The 17,942-nt window shown below is 38.7% G+C and overlaps 1 protein-coding gene across 2 annotated transcripts; it reads right to left on the bottom strand.

Annotated features, from left to right (window-relative positions):
- Positions 1-313: 313 nt before the first annotated feature.
- Positions 314-16,010, bottom strand: LOC139743424 (uncharacterized). 2 transcript variants are annotated; one of them, XM_071653907.1, is made up of 6 exons: positions 15,881-16,010; positions 13,087-13,755; positions 10,265-10,460; positions 9,033-9,146; positions 3,819-3,892; positions 314-1,564 (listed from the first exon to the last, which is right to left on the bottom strand). In XM_071653907.1, exons 2-5 carry the CDS (start codon positions 13,723-13,725, stop codon positions 3,834-3,836), a joined length of 1,008 nt encoding a protein of 335 aa, XP_071510008.1. In that variant the 5' UTR covers positions 13,726-13,755; positions 15,881-16,010; the 3' UTR covers positions 314-1,564; positions 3,819-3,833. The 2 variants fall into 2 exon arrangements, with proteins under 2 accessions (XP_071510008.1, XP_071510010.1); XM_071653909.1 differs by lacking the exon at positions 3,819-3,892.
- Positions 16,011-17,942: the final 1,932 nt, after the last annotated feature.

The raw sequence follows: 17,942 nt of genomic DNA, 5'->3' as shown, positions 1-17,942 counted from the left end.
TAAAAGTTAGTTTTTATATAGCGCATTTCACACTTGTTCAGTATCTCAATGCGCTTTACAGACTATTATTAACCCAGTCACTGGATACATCATCATACATAGAAATAGAGCGCGTAAAATAAAAGGTATCTTTGTCATTTCAAAATGGTGATGGAGAACCAACGTTAGGAGCTCTTAGCCACAATTTGTAATTTGGTCAGCACGAATGAGGTTGTTTAAGATTAATGGACCCTATGCCTTTAGTAATTGACAGAGGTTATTGTTTTGATTTATGGTCATTTCTCAGGGTATGATTTATATTGTACACGTATATGGAAAGTAATGCATTCTTTTCCTGTCTCCACAAAAAAAAGCAAAATAAACAAAATTTCATAGTATAACTACATAACACTCAACATACACAAGTTAGTAAACTATGAATGGCTCACATTCCAATGTCTTGAAAATTCCGCTTTAATAATGATTATTTTTTCTCTTTCTGATTTATTAAATAAAAGCAATATAAACTTTGAAACTTCACAATATATAAGACATTCAACCAAGACTAATAGACTATGTATCTTTGACTTTTGATACTACACATGTACAATAAACATAGAGACTTTGTTGAAAAACATTTTGCAATATATACACGAAACAATCATCACATATTCACAAAATCATGAGCGGCTATAAAGGGTTGGCAATTATAACAATTACTCATCCACAATTAGAGAGACCTAAATGCAATTCCGACAGTAGATTCTGGGTGAAGATAAACAAGTAGTGGTTAATATAGGTGTACCAAGAAATCACATAGAAAATGGAAATAAGAAATTATATGTGAAGGGAAAACTGAACAGGCCAACCTATGTACATCACTTCACTACCAATCCTCACTTTAACATATTACTATATGAGATAATCAAGGCCTAATTCCACCAGTGACTCCTTATCACTGTAGCTAGGAGCAGCTGCTACCATCACAGCGATACTAAGTTGGCTGTAGGGATATATCTACTTGCTGCCATGGAAGCTTTGGTTACCGCTGAACTGGATCCTCGGGCAATAAGGCCGGAGTCCCCGCTTGGATCCCATTCCCACAGTTAGTCGTCCTGACACCATGTTGCTTGTCAATCTGAAGCTGACAGGCTGGCGTGGCCGATGCTACAGATGTGGTCCATTCAAAGGAGCTTTCCTGCAAAATTTATTCGTTGGAGCAGTGAACTTTCACTGTAATTTCATGCAGCAAGTCTGGTGCATTCCATAGAAAGCAGGTGTGGGGGTGGATGACAGTGAGCATGCATCCACCGTTCCAGCCCCAGTGCACAGCTTGCTATGCCCGTGGCTACCCCCTCACTCGGCACGCTGCCTCCACCCCTCTCTCTCGCAATGGATCGATCCAAGTCTGGGGCTTTCATTACATAATTAATATTCATGAGGGAAAGAAAAGAAACACCCTGCAGTGTCCATGCCTGAGAGGGTTCAAAGGTCACCAAGCATAGCAGTCGTCCACTCCTACCAATGTCTCTCATCAACGGGTCCAGTGCCTGGTTACAGGTGTCCTCCTATTCCTTCTCTCGTTCTGTGAAACAGGTGGGGTGAGCAAAATGACAACAGAAATGACAAAAAAAAATATCAGAGTGAGGCATCCTCCTCATGTAGCGCTATCAAGGCGAGATACTTTGCATACAATGTATGTTGCTCTGATAATGTGGCAGACATGTCACTATGATTAATACGTATGAGACTTTCCCATTTCATCTAGTACGTGGTAGTGCTTGGAGATGGTGTTTAGTCTCATTGCTACTGTATATTAACCCATTCCATACTAAATTCTGAAATCCCCATAGACTTAATACACAGGCCACCAGGTTCCCGTATTGAGCGGGTTAACTGCTACAATTTTCAATTTTTTTAAACATTATTTATTTTTTTCTCCCGCAGCACAATGTGAGAAATAGAAATAAAAACAGTGAGTTTACTTTTCCCAATTGCAATATCAAAAGCATACTATAGGGTTATCAATGATCAGTTTGATAGCAACTGTGTGCAATTTATGCCTGAATGTCGTTCCATGAAATGAGAACTTGACATTTCTGTATGAAAGATAATAAAGCATTCTGTATTTTTAGGACTTTCTGGAAAAGAAAGCAGCCAAATTCTTTTAAAGATATTTTGAAGATGATTCCATCAGACTAATATTAATAAGCAGCTGTCATAATATTCATGATAATCAAAAAAAAAAAATTAAATCCCAGAGTTTATGCAAAATGTGCTGCATATCAAAGGAGATTCATGCCTTGTACATGTAGCTGTATATGGTCATATAATAGCAATTCTTAGAGCATTACTGGAGCTGATATGAAAACTTTTTTTGGTATAAGATGTGTGAACTTTGGCAAGATTTGTTCGTATTTATGAGCCATGTCCCAAAGATTTCTTTGAAAAGGAGAGTACTCAACAATGATATACCATACAGATCTAATATCCAGCTTGAGATTAGAGTTGATTTAAAGAAAAAGAAAAGAAGATACAAACAAACATTAACGTAATGCAAACAAATGTGACCGTGCACCTCAAAACGAACATAAAGTCGCACACACTGATTTTGCGTGAGGACTGAAAATAAGTGAAATGGGTCAACCTAGCCGAACTTGACTTTTTCATATTTTCTGAAAGAGCGGGTCTTCTTTTACATTATGCTAAAATTTGGTATCATAACACAGGCAGGAAAGTGTGCTTTTTTTAGCAGTTTATCTCGAACATTTTTGGTGGAATAGTGTGATTAGGTGTGTCTTTAGAATCCCTTTTTCATTTCTGAGAAACATTGTCCACACTCTTCACTTTCAACTCTAATAACTTTTGAAAAGATAGTGCTACTGCTTTGAAAGTTAGCATGAATTATGGACAGAATGTATTAATGAGGCATGCTTAATTTCAGTTTAATCTGATAATATCTTCATTGTTGTTACTCTGGTGGTTTACACTCTGTTTTTTGTCCCATTCACCGCACAGCCAGCACGGTTTGGTAAAGATTAAGCGCTTGAATAGACACTGTACTTCAGAGCCTCTTTTCTCAGTTCACACTTTTCCAGAGTTTGTGCTTTCTTTCCAATATTTAGATAGGTTAGGAGAGTGCATTTGATTTGAGTTATACATCATTTTAAAGCTTAAAGTCTGCTCTTTCATAATATGGTCTTAACTAAAAATTCATGTCTGGCGACTTTTTGTTTGTTTTGAGGTGCAGGGTCACAAATGCAACATGTCCATTAAAAAAAAAAAACATGGTTCATTCCTACCTTTTTAAAACAATTCTTCTTCTTTTTTAACTAAGGAAGAAAAAGTACAGTCACACATGCAAAGTCTGTTTTTCAACTGATTTTTTAGTCGTCGTGGTGTATTGAAGTGGCCAATTTGGTTTTACTGCTTTTACTGGCATATTGACTACAGCTTCTTTCCCTGGTCCTCAAGGTGATGTTGATGTACTTAGTTCAAACAAACTGAAATATAATCCCTCAGCATTTGTAAACTCATTTACATTCGAGGCACAAAACAAAAACCCTGATGACATCATTGTACCCATGCTAAGGAATGATATCTAACACGATTGAAGTTGTTTATTATGAGGAAGAATTCGTCTCTCAGAGCAGAAATCTAGAAAATTACAAAAAATGAAACTCAACAGCAAATCTTTAGAACAAAGTCAGCGCTGGGTGACAGGGCAGAAAGAACAAAGAAAGAAATAAAACAACTTTTTTTTTTAAAATCGAAAGGAGCTTTGCCGCAAGAGGTACGAGACATACGCACATGAGAAGAAGAGAGAATCACGTTTATACCATTACAGGCACAGCTCACGAACTGGCGGTGGTCACATTTTCCACGTTTCCCCCAGACGATTTGATCTCGGGACCTAGCGAGTGTGGGTATGGGGGAAGGGGTGGGTGGGGCAGAGGGGCGCAGTGGAAGAAGGGCATTGCAGAGAATGGGAGGGTATGATGGAGGGGTTGTTTGTGTGGGTGTGGCGATGAGGGTTTTTACATTGTTAGCATGAATTGATGCATGGTTGAGCATGGCCAAGCCCACAAGTGGCAACATGTCAGTGGCAAAATGTCATGGTCGCAGTGGTTAGTACGCAATATTTGCAAATTACAGTATAACAAAACACGAAACATAATACACATGTATTTATTTAAAAGAAAATGAGTGTAAAGCATGATTAATAAAGGTGACATGGACAGCGAAATTGTAAATCATAACATATGGTCAAAGACCATGGACAGTGATAGAGATGCATGAAATACACAGTGTATGTATTCACAATACAACGTAACATCAACAAAAATGACACCACAAAACAAAACAAAAAAATATGGATTTGAATGCATATATTTGTAATTAACAAAAACAATTTTGTTTCATGACACATTGAAGATGTTTTGGTTTTGAGGAAGTGGAGATAAACATGTGCATAACACAGGCATTTGCAACACATGTAAATTAACACAGAACACACAAAATATGATTTATATGGATATGTTTTTGTTTTTGTTTTTACCATCAATAGCAGTTGTAGGTCAGAAAGATTAACAGAAATCAAGAATGATACAAGATCGTAATTAGTAGAGGAAAATTGTAGGAAGCAGTGCCAATAAACAGGAAAGTCACAAAATTGTGGTTTTAGATAAGCATGCAGACCAGCAAGTAATGTGAAAAAAACAACAACACATTAACAAAAAGGAAAAATCCACACAGCGAAGATTAATTTATGACAAGATATAACATAAGGGATTGGAAGAAGTTGTAAAATGAGGGGAGATGTGATCGGGAGTGTTAGAGGTGAAACAATATCACAAGTGTGCATCACCAGACACAACACATGTTTGTTTGGTTATTTTTTTTTATTGGTCATATTAGAACAAATCACATGCATTTACAACAAACACAGGTGGGTGATTGGGAGGATGATATGAAGAGATCCAACCAGAGGGAGAGGGAGGGGAGAATGAAAGGGAAGAGAGAGGGGAAAAGGTAAGCCAGCAAAGTGCACAGGTTAACACTTTTCTTTAAAGAAGACTTTACAGACATTCACAAGGAGAAGGATAAAATCTTTCAAATAAAAGAGAAATAACAATGCTAGGGGCAAAGAGTTTAAACAGCCATAATAAGGAAAGTCCAAAACAAGCAATACTTCTGCCTCTTCTCTGTAGGATTTATTGTATTTTTTAAGAAGTACTGAAAAGTTATGGAAAAATATTATCTGCTTTTTAATGTTTTTTTTTTTAAATCAAAATGCACAGCTACAGCTGTACCAGTCATTGATGTGCATAAATATTTGAAATGACAATAAACCATCACATTCCCTTAACAAATCATTGCAGTCTAAAACATTTGAAAAGAGAATTATGAAGAAAAAAAAAGGAAGATTAACAAATGCTTGTATTCTTTAAACTTGCTGTAGGAGATCAGTGAAATGCTAGGAATGAAACAAGACAAATAATAATAATAACAACAACAACAATAATAAGCTTTTTTGTTGGTAATTTATCTACCAGAACATCTCATGACCACCTGAAAAATGTCACCCTTCTTGTTAAGGACTAGCAACTATTTTACAAACACCGTGTATTTGCTCTTTATGCAAAACTTGGTGATTTTCTTTAAATTCATATCAAACAATCTGTCTGTCCAACAGGATGTGTACAAACATTCTTTAATGTAGTTTAGGTCATTTCTTGAAAATATGTGGCTGTAAGAATTATGCCAAGTATGTATTCTATGTACAAACCTAAGTAATGAATACTGTGGATGAAAAAACAAACCCACAAAACAAAATAAAACAGAAGAGTCACTTAAAAAAAGAAGATAGTGTTTCTACATCACCTCTGGGTAGTCTACCACTGTGACAATAGATACATTATAGCAACTAATTGACAAATTGCCCTACATCGACGTAAATAAGCACTGAATTGATCAGTTCAGTGCTTATTTACGTTGATGTAGGGCAATCTGTCAATTAGTTGCAATGAAAACATCTCGACGGAAGAACTTCATGAATTTGAAGATACATTATAATGGTCACAGCTTCTGTGATTTTTTGTGTGATTCTGAAGACAAGTCTAAAACAGGACTGCTGATTTTGTTGAAAGTGTTCTTCTTCACAAATATCCACACACCATTCATGATATTTTGAAGCATGCAAATAGACACCAAGCTTGCCTTTTTACACCATTGTTGATCTCCCATAAAATGAAAAATTCTATTAGGAAAAGCTGAATGGTATGTTTTTAATTCAAGACATCATTACCTTTCTGACTGGTCATTACATGATCCCATATCAGAATCTTTATTTGTGTAAAATCTTGATTGCCAGTCCCACTTTTGGTATAATTAGGATTCATGTTTTATTGGACAATTCGACTACTTTTCCTCTCGGCCTCCAAAACCACTTTTCGGGAGAGAAAAACAAACAAAAGAATCTAGCAAACAAATACATGTTGTGGTGAAACTGAAAGCGTTATTGTAGCAGAATGGGTCCCTTTAATTACATCTTTCAAAGTACTTGTGACTGTGGCAGGATCTTTTCTGAAAGGATTCTGTCTGTCACAACATAACACCCTGACGTATGAATCTAGACACTCTTAACAAATTTTCAAGTCAAAATTAATTCTTAATCAGCGTACAAAAGTTGATGCCAAGAGAGGGAGGGAGGGATGGGGAGAGAGGGAAAACAGGGGCTCCCATATACTTTTGCACATGGATAAAGAAAACAAGACATGGCAGCAAAAATAGAATCTGACATTGATAAGTCTGTTTCCATGGGGATATAAGACACTAGGGGAGGTACAAGAGGAGGCAGGATTTGTTTTTTCCATCTATTACTAAAGTCTTATGTGCTTCTTGCTAATGAGTTTTTCTTGTATTCAAGTCAGGAGAGAGTGTTACCTTACTTTCTCATGAATAAGAGCAACATGTATACTGTTATATCAGTGCAGTACAGGAAAGAGGAGAGAACAGTCTCTGTGCAGGTTAACCCTTCACGTGCTAAGGACTTTGGACAGCGTGTACAGAGCTATGAGGGTTTTCTGCACCAATCGGCACTTGGAGGAAACAAAGGGTTAATTTGTAGGTATGCTATCTTTAGGGTGAGCGGGATAATTAAGGAGAGTGTGCACAGTTTTGCCAGCATTCATCCCCCATAAATATCCCTATGAAACAGAATTTCAGCTGCAGCTCCTACATACTATGCACTGCAATATAATGGTTTTCCACCGATACTCAGTCACTTTTTATCAAAGTTGAATGTGAATAATAACTTTGGATTTCTACACCCATCACTGAGTTATGAACATACATGTAATTTGGAGATGAGTCAATCTTTGTGAGTCAACATTTCATGGGGTCCCATTGCTTCTTAAGTATCTACGATGTCGCTCAACACCTTGCAAACAGTGGCTATTACATTTGAGGTTTTTTGAGATATTATATGATCCTATACACATGCTGAAACACTGAAAAGGCCTCTATCTCTCATAGAAGCTTAATCTACATCTCAACCATGAAAGAAGAGCTGGGGAAAAGTGTTTTGCTGTTGCAAGAAGACTCAATATCTACATGGAAACATGCATTTTTAGTTCATCAAATCTGCTGAAAATCCTCTTTCATGTAGAGACAAGACAGTCACCCAGTTTAAATTTGCTTTCACCATACCATCAACAGTGCCACCAGAAATGTTGCCATGTAATATTTACGTGAAAGAGGTGCTTGCTTAGATTCAAATGAGCTTTTCAGTTCTTTCGAAAGGCAGATAGTTGGTGGATGAGTTATTCCAGATCCAGCAATGGCAGCGAAATGTGTAATTTGAAAGGTATTATTCATGAAATGACAAGTCGTAGGAAAAGTTTGCACAAACTATCCTGCAGACAGAAAGGAAGATGCACTTGAGCTTTAACCCTCCCAATGGTATTGTCTGAAATTGTCAGTACTATTTTGTGCAGTGAGGTTACTTATGGCTAGCGAAAGACTTGAAATATATCACATGAGGTAGGCTGCACAAGCCTTAATATGCATCTTGATGAAATTGTTTACGGATACCGCCGTTATGTTTGGAGCAAAAGATGAAATAGGAAAACGTAAATACCCAATAACAAAGACTAAATGTTTAACAGAAATCACCCTTCCTAAAATTTCTTGCCTGGCATGTTCAAATGTGACTCTTTCGGTTAGAATTATAGCTGTCCAAAAGTTGCAAAATGTACGCGTACTTTATGTGTTACCATAACAGTCCATGATTTAAAGGCATAATTTACCATTTGCAGATAAAACAAAAACCCAGCATTAGTGCTTCAAAATAGTTCTAAAATGTGAGTTAGGGCTAGAAACAACCACTGTAAAAATTTGAATCCGTATAATCGATGTTAAGTGTTGTTAAATGCACAAAATGTGAACAATAGTTATAATAAAAATGTTTCCGGATTAAACCGTCTACAATTACGGTTTATCGAGAAAAACACTGATATCTCCTCATATTTTAGCCTTTATTGCAAAAATTTCATATGGTAGGATGTTTTGTGATACAACAGACCTACACATATGCATCAAATGTGATATCTTGAAAATTTTTGAAATTACTACTCCCAAAGGTAAACTGGACCTTTAACCCCCCTCCACCCAAAGACACAGAGCATGTGCGTAATTTAGTATCTTTACCAACCTCACAGCCAAGACTGCAATGGACAAGAGACAGAAAAAAACTCACCACAACTCAACACTACTTTGCAATATCGCTTAATACAAGCAGCATCAGTGTATCACATCTTGACAGTATAATGAGTGCCAACACCATATGAGAGAAATACAAGTTAGCCTTGCTTCAAGGCTGAGACTATTTTGTCCTAGGACTGTTTGTGCAATCACTCAATACACACTTCAACATTGGTGGAGACAGAAGATAGCATTTAACCCATATAGGACTACAGTCTCAAAACAGCACTGGCATAGTGTGCAGACGGGTAGCAGACGGTAACAAGTGGGTTAACAGAGGGCAATCGTACCTGCGTCTTTGTTGGCGAGGTGTTTGGCTAGTCGGGCGTTCTTCTTCTCTAGCTCCTGTTTCCACGAGGGTGCTACCATCTTCTGCCCAGGGGGAACATTGATGGTTGGAAGATCTGTAGCCAACAGGCAAATTATATAATTGTAAATGTTTATACTGGATTATAAAGCATTTATATGTACATCTACATGTAGTGTCCATTAAAGGGGTTGTACAGTTCTGGTTGAGGTAAGGATTTAGCTCTTAACGTTTTGTACGATATTCAGAAACCACTCTATAAGATGTCAAAGAGCATGCAATTCTAAGGGGAATCAAAAGTTTATTTGATGAAAATCGGTTTTGGAATGGCCAAGATATCCAAAAACAAGGTGAAACAAAGAGATCCTAATAAAAAGCGTGGCCTGTTGCCTTTCATTATAATCACATTTTTGGACATCTCCGCCATTTGAAAACCAATTTTCATCTGATAGATGTTGAATCCTTCTTAAAATTACATGCCCTTTCATATTTCATAAGAGGTTTCTCATTGTCTCACTTAGGAATGTTAGTTTAAAACCTGAATCCTCACCTCAACCAGTACTGTACAGTCCCTTTAAGAAGCAGACTACCATCCATAACTCCAATAAATCTCTTTACTGTGGTAACGCCTCCCTCATTCTCAACAGGTCAACTGCAGGATATGTTAATGCTTCCTTGTTCTCAACAGGTAAACTAGAAGCAGTGTGAGACGCAAACCTCTGCCAAAGCCACTGGATTAAATGTCTTAGAAACTGGGCATGCATCCTTTCAAAATCTCGCGACTCTGACTCAAATCAGCATCAAAAACTAAACAGCTGTTTCTCTTACTGCAAACAGACTTATCCTAAAAATTTCATAAAAATTGCCACCCTATTGCAAGCAAATTTGATCTCCTACAGCATTTAAGACTTTTCACCAGCAGCTTCTGATAAACCAGCCACATAGACTTTGACTTGTGTACTTCTACATTGCTGAGAATCTGAGCCTCTCCACTGACGATAATATGTCTCATTCTAATTGATATACCTACTACAAAAACGATAAAAAGCTGGCCACTAGACAAAAATGGTTAAAAAAGAATGGATTTGAAGTTTAAATACAACCAATTATGTAAGAGATTTAGCATGCCAATATAGTAGGACAATTTTCAAACACCATAGAATCATATATCATAATAAAGGATATAAGGACCTAAAAGGAAAAAATGGCAGTTACCTGCTGCAATGGTATGCCTCTTCAGGCCCTTCTCCGACTTGTTGGACTCCACGGAACCTTTCTCCTCCCTGTCAAATGAGGGCAGCCTTGGGATCAGTTTCTTCTTTTCCATAAGGTCCTTCTTCCACTGCGGCATGTTGTTGTTGCCGTTGGTCGTCGACGTCGATATCGTCGGATCGAGCGGTGATTTGGGCAACTGAATAAAGCCATAATAAAGTAAAGTCACACGATTAGAAAGGCACCACAGACAGAAGTTGCACATCATACCTCTCCTGTATTAAGAAACGATATTCCTTAAATCTGTGCGACGTACCTACATGTAGCATGATCAGAATAAGCTCTACAAAGTGAATAATGTAACATACTTTCCCATGCGATATTTAAATCAAATCATTCTTTCCCATCAGGCACTCCATTTAACAAACAGAATGTTATCACTCATCAAAAGAGAAAATGAAAGTGCTGGTGCCACCGATTTCAAACAAAAGATGACTAATGCTGATTTTTTGTTGTTGTGTTTTTCGTTCGTGAGAGTAGTAATATCTACCTATCTTTATATGTTTCAACAAAAACCTGGAAAACAGTTTCTGCAAAACGTGTAAATTTTCCTTCTCTTCAATGAACTGTATCATAACTAATCAAAATTACTGTAAATCCTGACATTCTTTCAATAATTCTTCCTGAAAGGCAACAACATACAACATATTTTTGGATAAATCATACCCAAGTCTGAAATGATGAATAACCACACTGATGACTGCAACATAAATGGACATGACACAATATCATGTCACATGACTTTCAAAGATGAGGTGCGTGCATTGTGTGCAGACAGGCAACATGTGCAAGACGGGTTGAAAGGTAAGCAAGGAAGGGTATTACATTTACACAGTGGTAATAAAAGTGACCAAAGCAACCACAAGCCCAGAATACAGAAGGAAACACAAAAAGCTTTGGAAGGGACTGCAGCATTGCGGATGATCACCAGACACCAAGACAGCAGAGTGCAAAAAAAAAGGGGGGGGGGAGGAGTTGCAAAGAAACATGACAGTATTTTAAACAAACAATCAGCTTTCATAACTTCCAGAAAGTTGTCATGGTGACAAGAATATCATACATTTAAAAGTGCCTTAATTTTTATTTTTTTTTCATGCAACTTGGTCCAAGGAATTACTCTAGACTTTTAGTCAGGAAAAGCATAGACATGAGGTACTATTTTTACACAGAGGCATTGATACAGTCTACAAGATATAAATATATTACTCGCATTAGTGTAAGAGAAAGATAGGATCACACACCATGAGCTGATTTACCAATTATGCAACAATACAGAGAGTGACATTGTGGGCTTTAAGTTATTGCTAGAAGATGAAAAGGGAGCTTGGAACTTCTCAGAAAGGCAAATGGAAAAAAAAAGAAGGGATGTGGCCATACTCACAGGGATAGTAAAAGTAGAAGAGAAAGTACAGTGTGCAACCAAAGAAGATAATATGATATAACGCACGAGGAAGACAGGAAGTAAATAACTTTTGTATGACTTCATCTTCTATCACTTGAAGGCAGACAGGAGTAAAAACGGACAAAACAATGTGAATAGAATCAAGACTCAGGCAGAAAACAAAAATACCCATACAAATAGAATCAAGACTAAAGGTAGAAAATGAAAATACCCATACAAATAGAATCATGACTAAGGCAAAAGACAAAAATACCTACACAAATAGAATCAAGACGCAGGCAGAAAACAAAGATACCATTACAAATAGAATCCAGACTAAGAATAGAAAGGAAATAAATGCAAGAACGAAAATCTGAAAAAACAAAACAAAACAAAAGTGAAAACTGCCGACTAGGAAGTGGCACTTGTTCCATCCAAACCATCGAGGCTGATGAGGAGACGGCAAAGGCTCGACAGCAAAGAGAAGAACTATAAAACAGAGTCTGTTTGCTGGAACATCTCCTGACACACAGTCACATCTGAGCTACATTTTAACATCATATCTTTGACATGAGATGTCCTCTGATTGTCGAGTCAAGCCTCCACGTACATGACAAAAGGCGCAATGATTCATGATGAAAATTTATCGAACCACAAGGACTGCACGAATTTATAGTGCTCTGGCATCCATAGGGTCGGTGGCAAAACAGCAGAAGAGGAAAGCAAGCATTTGGTCTTGCTCTTTTGTCTTATTTGTTTATTTTAGAGCAGACCCTCATATCATATGCTTTTGGCAATCAAAGAGCTTTAAACCAAATAAACAAAGCAATAGCAAATGAAGACTGCTTGCTTTTCTTACATTCCCATGTAAACAACTTGCAAAAGCTTCAAGAGAGGCTATGACATTCGAACATACTCACCACAAGTGCGTGGAAAACATTTCATACTAGCACAATGGCAAGGTAGGATGAAAGGAGATGTGAAAGCAAAGAACTGAGACAAGACAACAACTTCTCAAGCTGAACCATGAAAGGCATAGAAGCAAAGGATTTTCTTTTTTTTTTACCTTGTACTACTGACATGCAGCATTCACAGCAGCAAACATTGGAAAGGAACTTTATCAATGCCCAATTATGTTTTTAAAAGGTGTTGTGCAGGACAGTGCATACATGACAGAGTGTGAAAAGTGCCACATGACAGTGGAGAATGATTTTGGGTGTTGGTGCATGGGAGTGAACTTTATAGGTGCCAGGGAAAGGAAGAAGAGGAGGCAACAAGACACAACACAAGAATACATAGGTGGGACCATGTAGGAACAGCCGGAGAGTTTGAGGAAGGGGGAAGAAAGCGAAGCAACCGATAGGCACAAGGGGGACAGACTCACGGCGTTGCCTGCCGACATCTTCCGCTTCTGCTTTCTCTCTAGGGCTTCTCGCTTCCACTTGGGCATCGAGTCGGGCTCAGCCTTCTTCTCCTCTGTCTTCGTCACAATCTTCTCCCCCTTCTTCTGCTGGTCGGACTTCGTGACAATGGTGACCTTTCTCTCCTCCGTTTTGACCTTTTCCTCCTTCTTCTCTTCCTTCTTGGACTCCTCCTTAGACACTATGGAAGCCTTCTGCTGACCCACTCTACCCTTACCCATATCACCTTTCTTCACGTCTGGTTTTGGAATGATAATAACTGGCTTTTCCCCTAGTTTCTCCCCCTTTGGTCCTATCCTATCCGTTTTTACGACATCGCCCTGTTTCTCGATGGATTTCTCGTTCTTAGCATCGGACTTCCTCACAATTTTCACTTTCCTCTCTTCAGTTTTTACTCCCTCTTTCTTGGGCGGGGTCTTTCTGATTATCGTTACACCCTTCACCTCTTGACCTTTGACTCTTTTCACCTCTTCATCTTCCTTCATTTCACTGCTCTCCTCTTCCTCCTTCATCTCCACGTCATTCTCCGCCTTCTCCTCCTCCTCCTCCTCCTCCTTGGTGGGTTCTTCCTTCTGTCCCGTCGTCATGGCATCAACCTCCATCTTCTCATCTTCTTTCTCCGGCTCCTCCTCCTGAAAATGCACCAAAGAGAAGGGTTAACCCACTGAAGACTAGTCCCGAGTATACTCTGGCAGTTGTCTATGGGAAATGCGTGTTAAAGCCAAATCAGTATTGGTGGAGATGACGATTTGGTGGAGATGACGATGGGGCTTTTAACTTTTTGCGAGACACTAAGAAAACACTTCTGAAATGGTTCAGAGCATACCATTCTAAGAGGAATTTAAAGTTTATTTGATGAAAATTGGTTCTGAAATGGCTGAAGCATCCAAAAACAAAGTAAAACAAAGCAATCATAATAAAAGGTGGGTCCCACCTTTTATTACAATCATTCTGTATTGGATTTTTCAGCCACTTCAAAAGCAATCCTTATCAAATAAACATGAAACTCCTCTTGGAATCATATGCTCTATATATTTCATAGGAAGTTTTTCATTATCTCACCAAAAATTGTTAGAAAAGAGAAGTTAGGCCTCAAACAAAACTATATAATCCCTATAAAGTTTGGCATCCACTTGCAAAAGCCCTTCAATGAATGATGCTCACAAGGACTAATGATCTCACAGTATCAACAGAATGCATACTTCTGATTGGAAACATAAAACACCAGGGGTGGGGCTCATATGTAGCAGGCATGTCTTTCAACGTATGTTTTCTTTCTTTTTTTGCCTATTACAATGAAGTTCATGGAAAGCATTGGGAGCTTACAAACATACATAACACAATCATAAAGAGCGTGAAGACATGTGGTTTAGAGGTTGTGTTTCCTAGTCTGGTTCAAATCATCTCTATTGTATTTTCCATAGCTCTATTTGTACATTTTATCAATTAGTGTGAGTGCATGCAAACCTGACAATTTTGATATCTGTAAATATGATTACTACTATTTAAATGAGCCAGTAGAAAGACTAATCCATATGCACAGCTCCTAATACTAAAATACTTTCAACCAATGGAATTAAATTTTGATAAAAATCAGCCATCGATGAGAAATGTATCATGCATGAGCTTCTTGGAACAGAGTTCTGCTGATTGGCTGTGATTTTTGCTACCAACTGCTGGTACAAAATTTGGTAATACATTAATTCAAGAAGCGTGTAAATTAAATCTGTTCGACTGGACTTACTTGTGAAAATCACGGAGAAAACAGTTTCGTGACTCGTCCGAGTCACTTCTTCAGCTCTGTCTGGCTGGCGAGCATTCACCCGTGAAGGGTGACTGGGCGATGTTACTGCCTTTATTGTCTGTACGTCGAGGAATTTTCCGGATCACCGACTTGTATGTTGGTGAAAGGTTGTGTCGGAGTCCCCCTCCCCTATTGAGTGAAGGATTTTCCGCATTCACATACACAGCTTCACGGACTCCTCTTTCAAACCATCTGGTTTCCTTGTCAATGATGTCGACCTCTTTGTCTTCAAAAAGGTGCCCCGTGTTCTTCAGGTGGGTGAACACGGCCGACTCGTTCCCAGCTGAGCTGGATCTACGATGTTGGTAGAGACGTTTGTGGAGAGGTTGTTTGGTTTCGCCGATGTAGTTTTCTTTTCACCAACATACAAGTCGGTGATCCGGAAAATTCCTCGACGTACAGACAATAAAGGCAGTAACATCGCCCAGTCACCCTCCACGGGTGAATGCTCGCCAGCCAGACAGAGCCGAAGAAGTGACTCGGACGAGTCACGAAACTGTTTTCTCCGTGATTTTCACAAGTAAGTCCAGTCGAACAGATTTAATTTACACGCTTTTAGCATACTACCTGGATGAATCAAAATCTACATCGATATATTAATTCAAGAAATTCAGACAGACCTCCAAATATCCTCTTGCTGGGTCTTGCCTCTACCTGCTGACTTGGCACTGATGTATCAAATGTCCTGTAATTGTCCTGTACTGTAATTCTAAATCTCCTACATACTTGGCTGCATTTAAACTTCAAAGCCATTTATTCAACAGTTTTTGTCTGGCCGCCAGCTTTTTATTGCTTTTGAGGTAGTTGTAAGTAGAATGAGACATACTATTTTCAGTGGAGAGCATTGCCTCTAACTGCTGATTTGACAATTTCATGTCTAGTGACCCTCTGCTTGCTTCTCTTACAATTGAGACAAAGACATTGGACAAAGACTAAGAGCAAATTGGACTCACCTCAGACAGTTTGAGCTTCTTGGAGTCTGTCTCGTCCTTACTCTTCTCCTCCTCCTCCTCCTTGCTGCCCTCTACGTCCTTGGAGGTGCCCTTCTGCAGGTCTGGCTTCCTGGCGATGGGCGGCTTAGCAGGAGACTTGGATGGGGACGCTGAGGTCTCCGGCTTGGCGGCAGGCTTGGCTGGGGGCTTGATCGGCGTCTTCTGGGAGGGCTTCTGAGCAGCTGTGGGTGGAACGTGGAAGAGTGCTGTAAAACTAGACAATTGTGCATGCATGAAACTTTCGCAAAGTTCACAGGGAGCCAAGATTCATAAAAGTAAAATGCCCTCGCTAAAGTTTTGGTTGACACAATGTATTAAATGCAAGTTGCCAATTCTCGAAGTGTCATGCCGAAAAAAAAAAAAGGCCATCGGCTTGAATTCACAAACGTTTCATGCTGTGAACATTTCTGGTTTTACAGTAACGAATTGGGTGGCTATCAGAACAACAGCCACTTGCTTCTAGTGTTTAGTGGCAGAAAATGACTAATTAAGAGATTAACAAATTGCAACGATTTATGAGTGGAATATCGCCAACACAGCTCGTTTTCTCACTCCTAAACCTATAAAGTTCATCAAGATTACAGTGTAGTGTTACAGCGAAGGTAGAGTCTGCATTCACGTAAAACACTGCTGAATTCTGAAAATTGTTGGAAAGATTGATGGGCACAACACCTAAAGATATTAACATACCAACAAAAGTAAATTTCAAATGTTCTACACAAACCAGCAGCAGGGTGTGATTACAATTTGACTTGAAATGTTATTTAAAATCTAGCAAAGAGAGGCCTGAAAGATTTCAGACGGTATTTCCCATCCTATGTATGTTACAGTAATGCATGATGGGTACACACTGAATTCAAGAAAGGTACTTGTCTTTTCTTCAATGTTCAACTCAACCTCCTCCACACATGCCCAACTATGTAATTGCTTTAATGACCTGGTACAGAGTCTATCATAATCTAATTCCCTTTTCTCTTGAAACGACACATTTCACCCCTGCAGTTTCCACGGATGGACTACACTTTAATAGGTTGAAAACAGGATATGAGCTCTAACGAAGACAACAATTGATGACGATTAGGGAATCGCTTCTATGCAGGAACAAAAAGATTTTTCTCGTTGAGTGAACGCTGTGCTGGCTCATGGCAGGACGACCGTCCTCTGCCATGTCAGGGATCTAATTCAATTAGGAAAGAATTATAACCCCTTCATCTTAGGAGGATGTTGCAACGATGTCAGACACAGGAGTTAGTGTCTTGATCGGCAGGTTCTCTCTTGACAGCCTTTCTGTACACTCAGACGAAAGATGGTTAATGTTTATGTTTTTGTTTTTGTTTTTTCAGGGTGTACACCCGTGGGCAGGAGAGGACATTACTTCAATGTAATTTTCTCACAAACACTGCTAGGGAAATGAGCGCTAAACACTCTCATTATGAAACTCTGGGAAGCTCAAAATTAGCCAATAATGGCGATCACTGCTGTCTGTGCACAGTTGGTACAAAAGTTTGACCAGGGTCCTGCTGCATTAAAATGTAGAGATCTATTAACATATTAAAGGCCAGAAATGGAAGCTTGAGACTCTGAATACTCAATTCTGATTGACTGATACCTGACTAATGTTTGATTTTTTCAAACTCATATCTGATTGCATATTTTCATGCAACAGGGCTCATGCCAGATAAAGCTGGAAGAGCTTTGGGCGAATGTAGCAAACACGATTGGTGCAAAGCACATGGCAATACAGTGCACTCCAATTATAACGAACATGGTTATATTACAAAATTCTGGTTACAATGAAGTAAAAATCCAGGTCGCAAAATTATCGGCTCTATGTTTCTTTATTGTTTAATCTGTGCAGTTACAATGAAATTTCAATATGAATAAAAGACATCTGCCAGTCCCGAGGACTTACGGGAGTCCACTGTACCAATAGACATAAAAATGTGTCTTGAGCTCACTGTTTGGTGGCGGTATTGCTTTCTTCTTGTTCATGAGCTCCTTCTTCCAGGCTGGCACACTAGGC

This window comes from Diadema antillarum, unplaced genomic scaffold, assembly GCF_040938485.1.
Source record: "Diadema antillarum isolate AM-2024a unplaced genomic scaffold, OU_Dant_1.0 seq00001079_RagTag, whole genome shotgun sequence".
In the NCBI taxonomy this organism is placed as follows: Eukaryota; Metazoa; Echinodermata; class Echinoidea; order Diadematoida; family Diadematidae; genus Diadema; species Diadema antillarum.
Note: the sequence above shows the minus strand (reverse complement) of the source record. Positions and strands in the feature narration are given on the sequence as shown.

Coding starts and splice junctions, on each gene's coding strand:
- LOC139743424 (XM_071653907.1), bottom strand. CDS start 13,725: ATGGAGGTTGATGCCATGACGACGGGACAGAAGGAAGAACCCACCAAG. Junction 10,461..13,086: donor AGATGTCGGCAGGCAACGCC/GTGAGTCTGTCC, acceptor GGCTTTATTCAG/TTGCCCAAATCACCGCTCGA. Junction 3,893..9,032: donor CCTCGCCAACAAAGACGCAG/GTACGATTGCCC, acceptor CACACTCGCTAG/GTCCCGAGATCAAATCGTCT.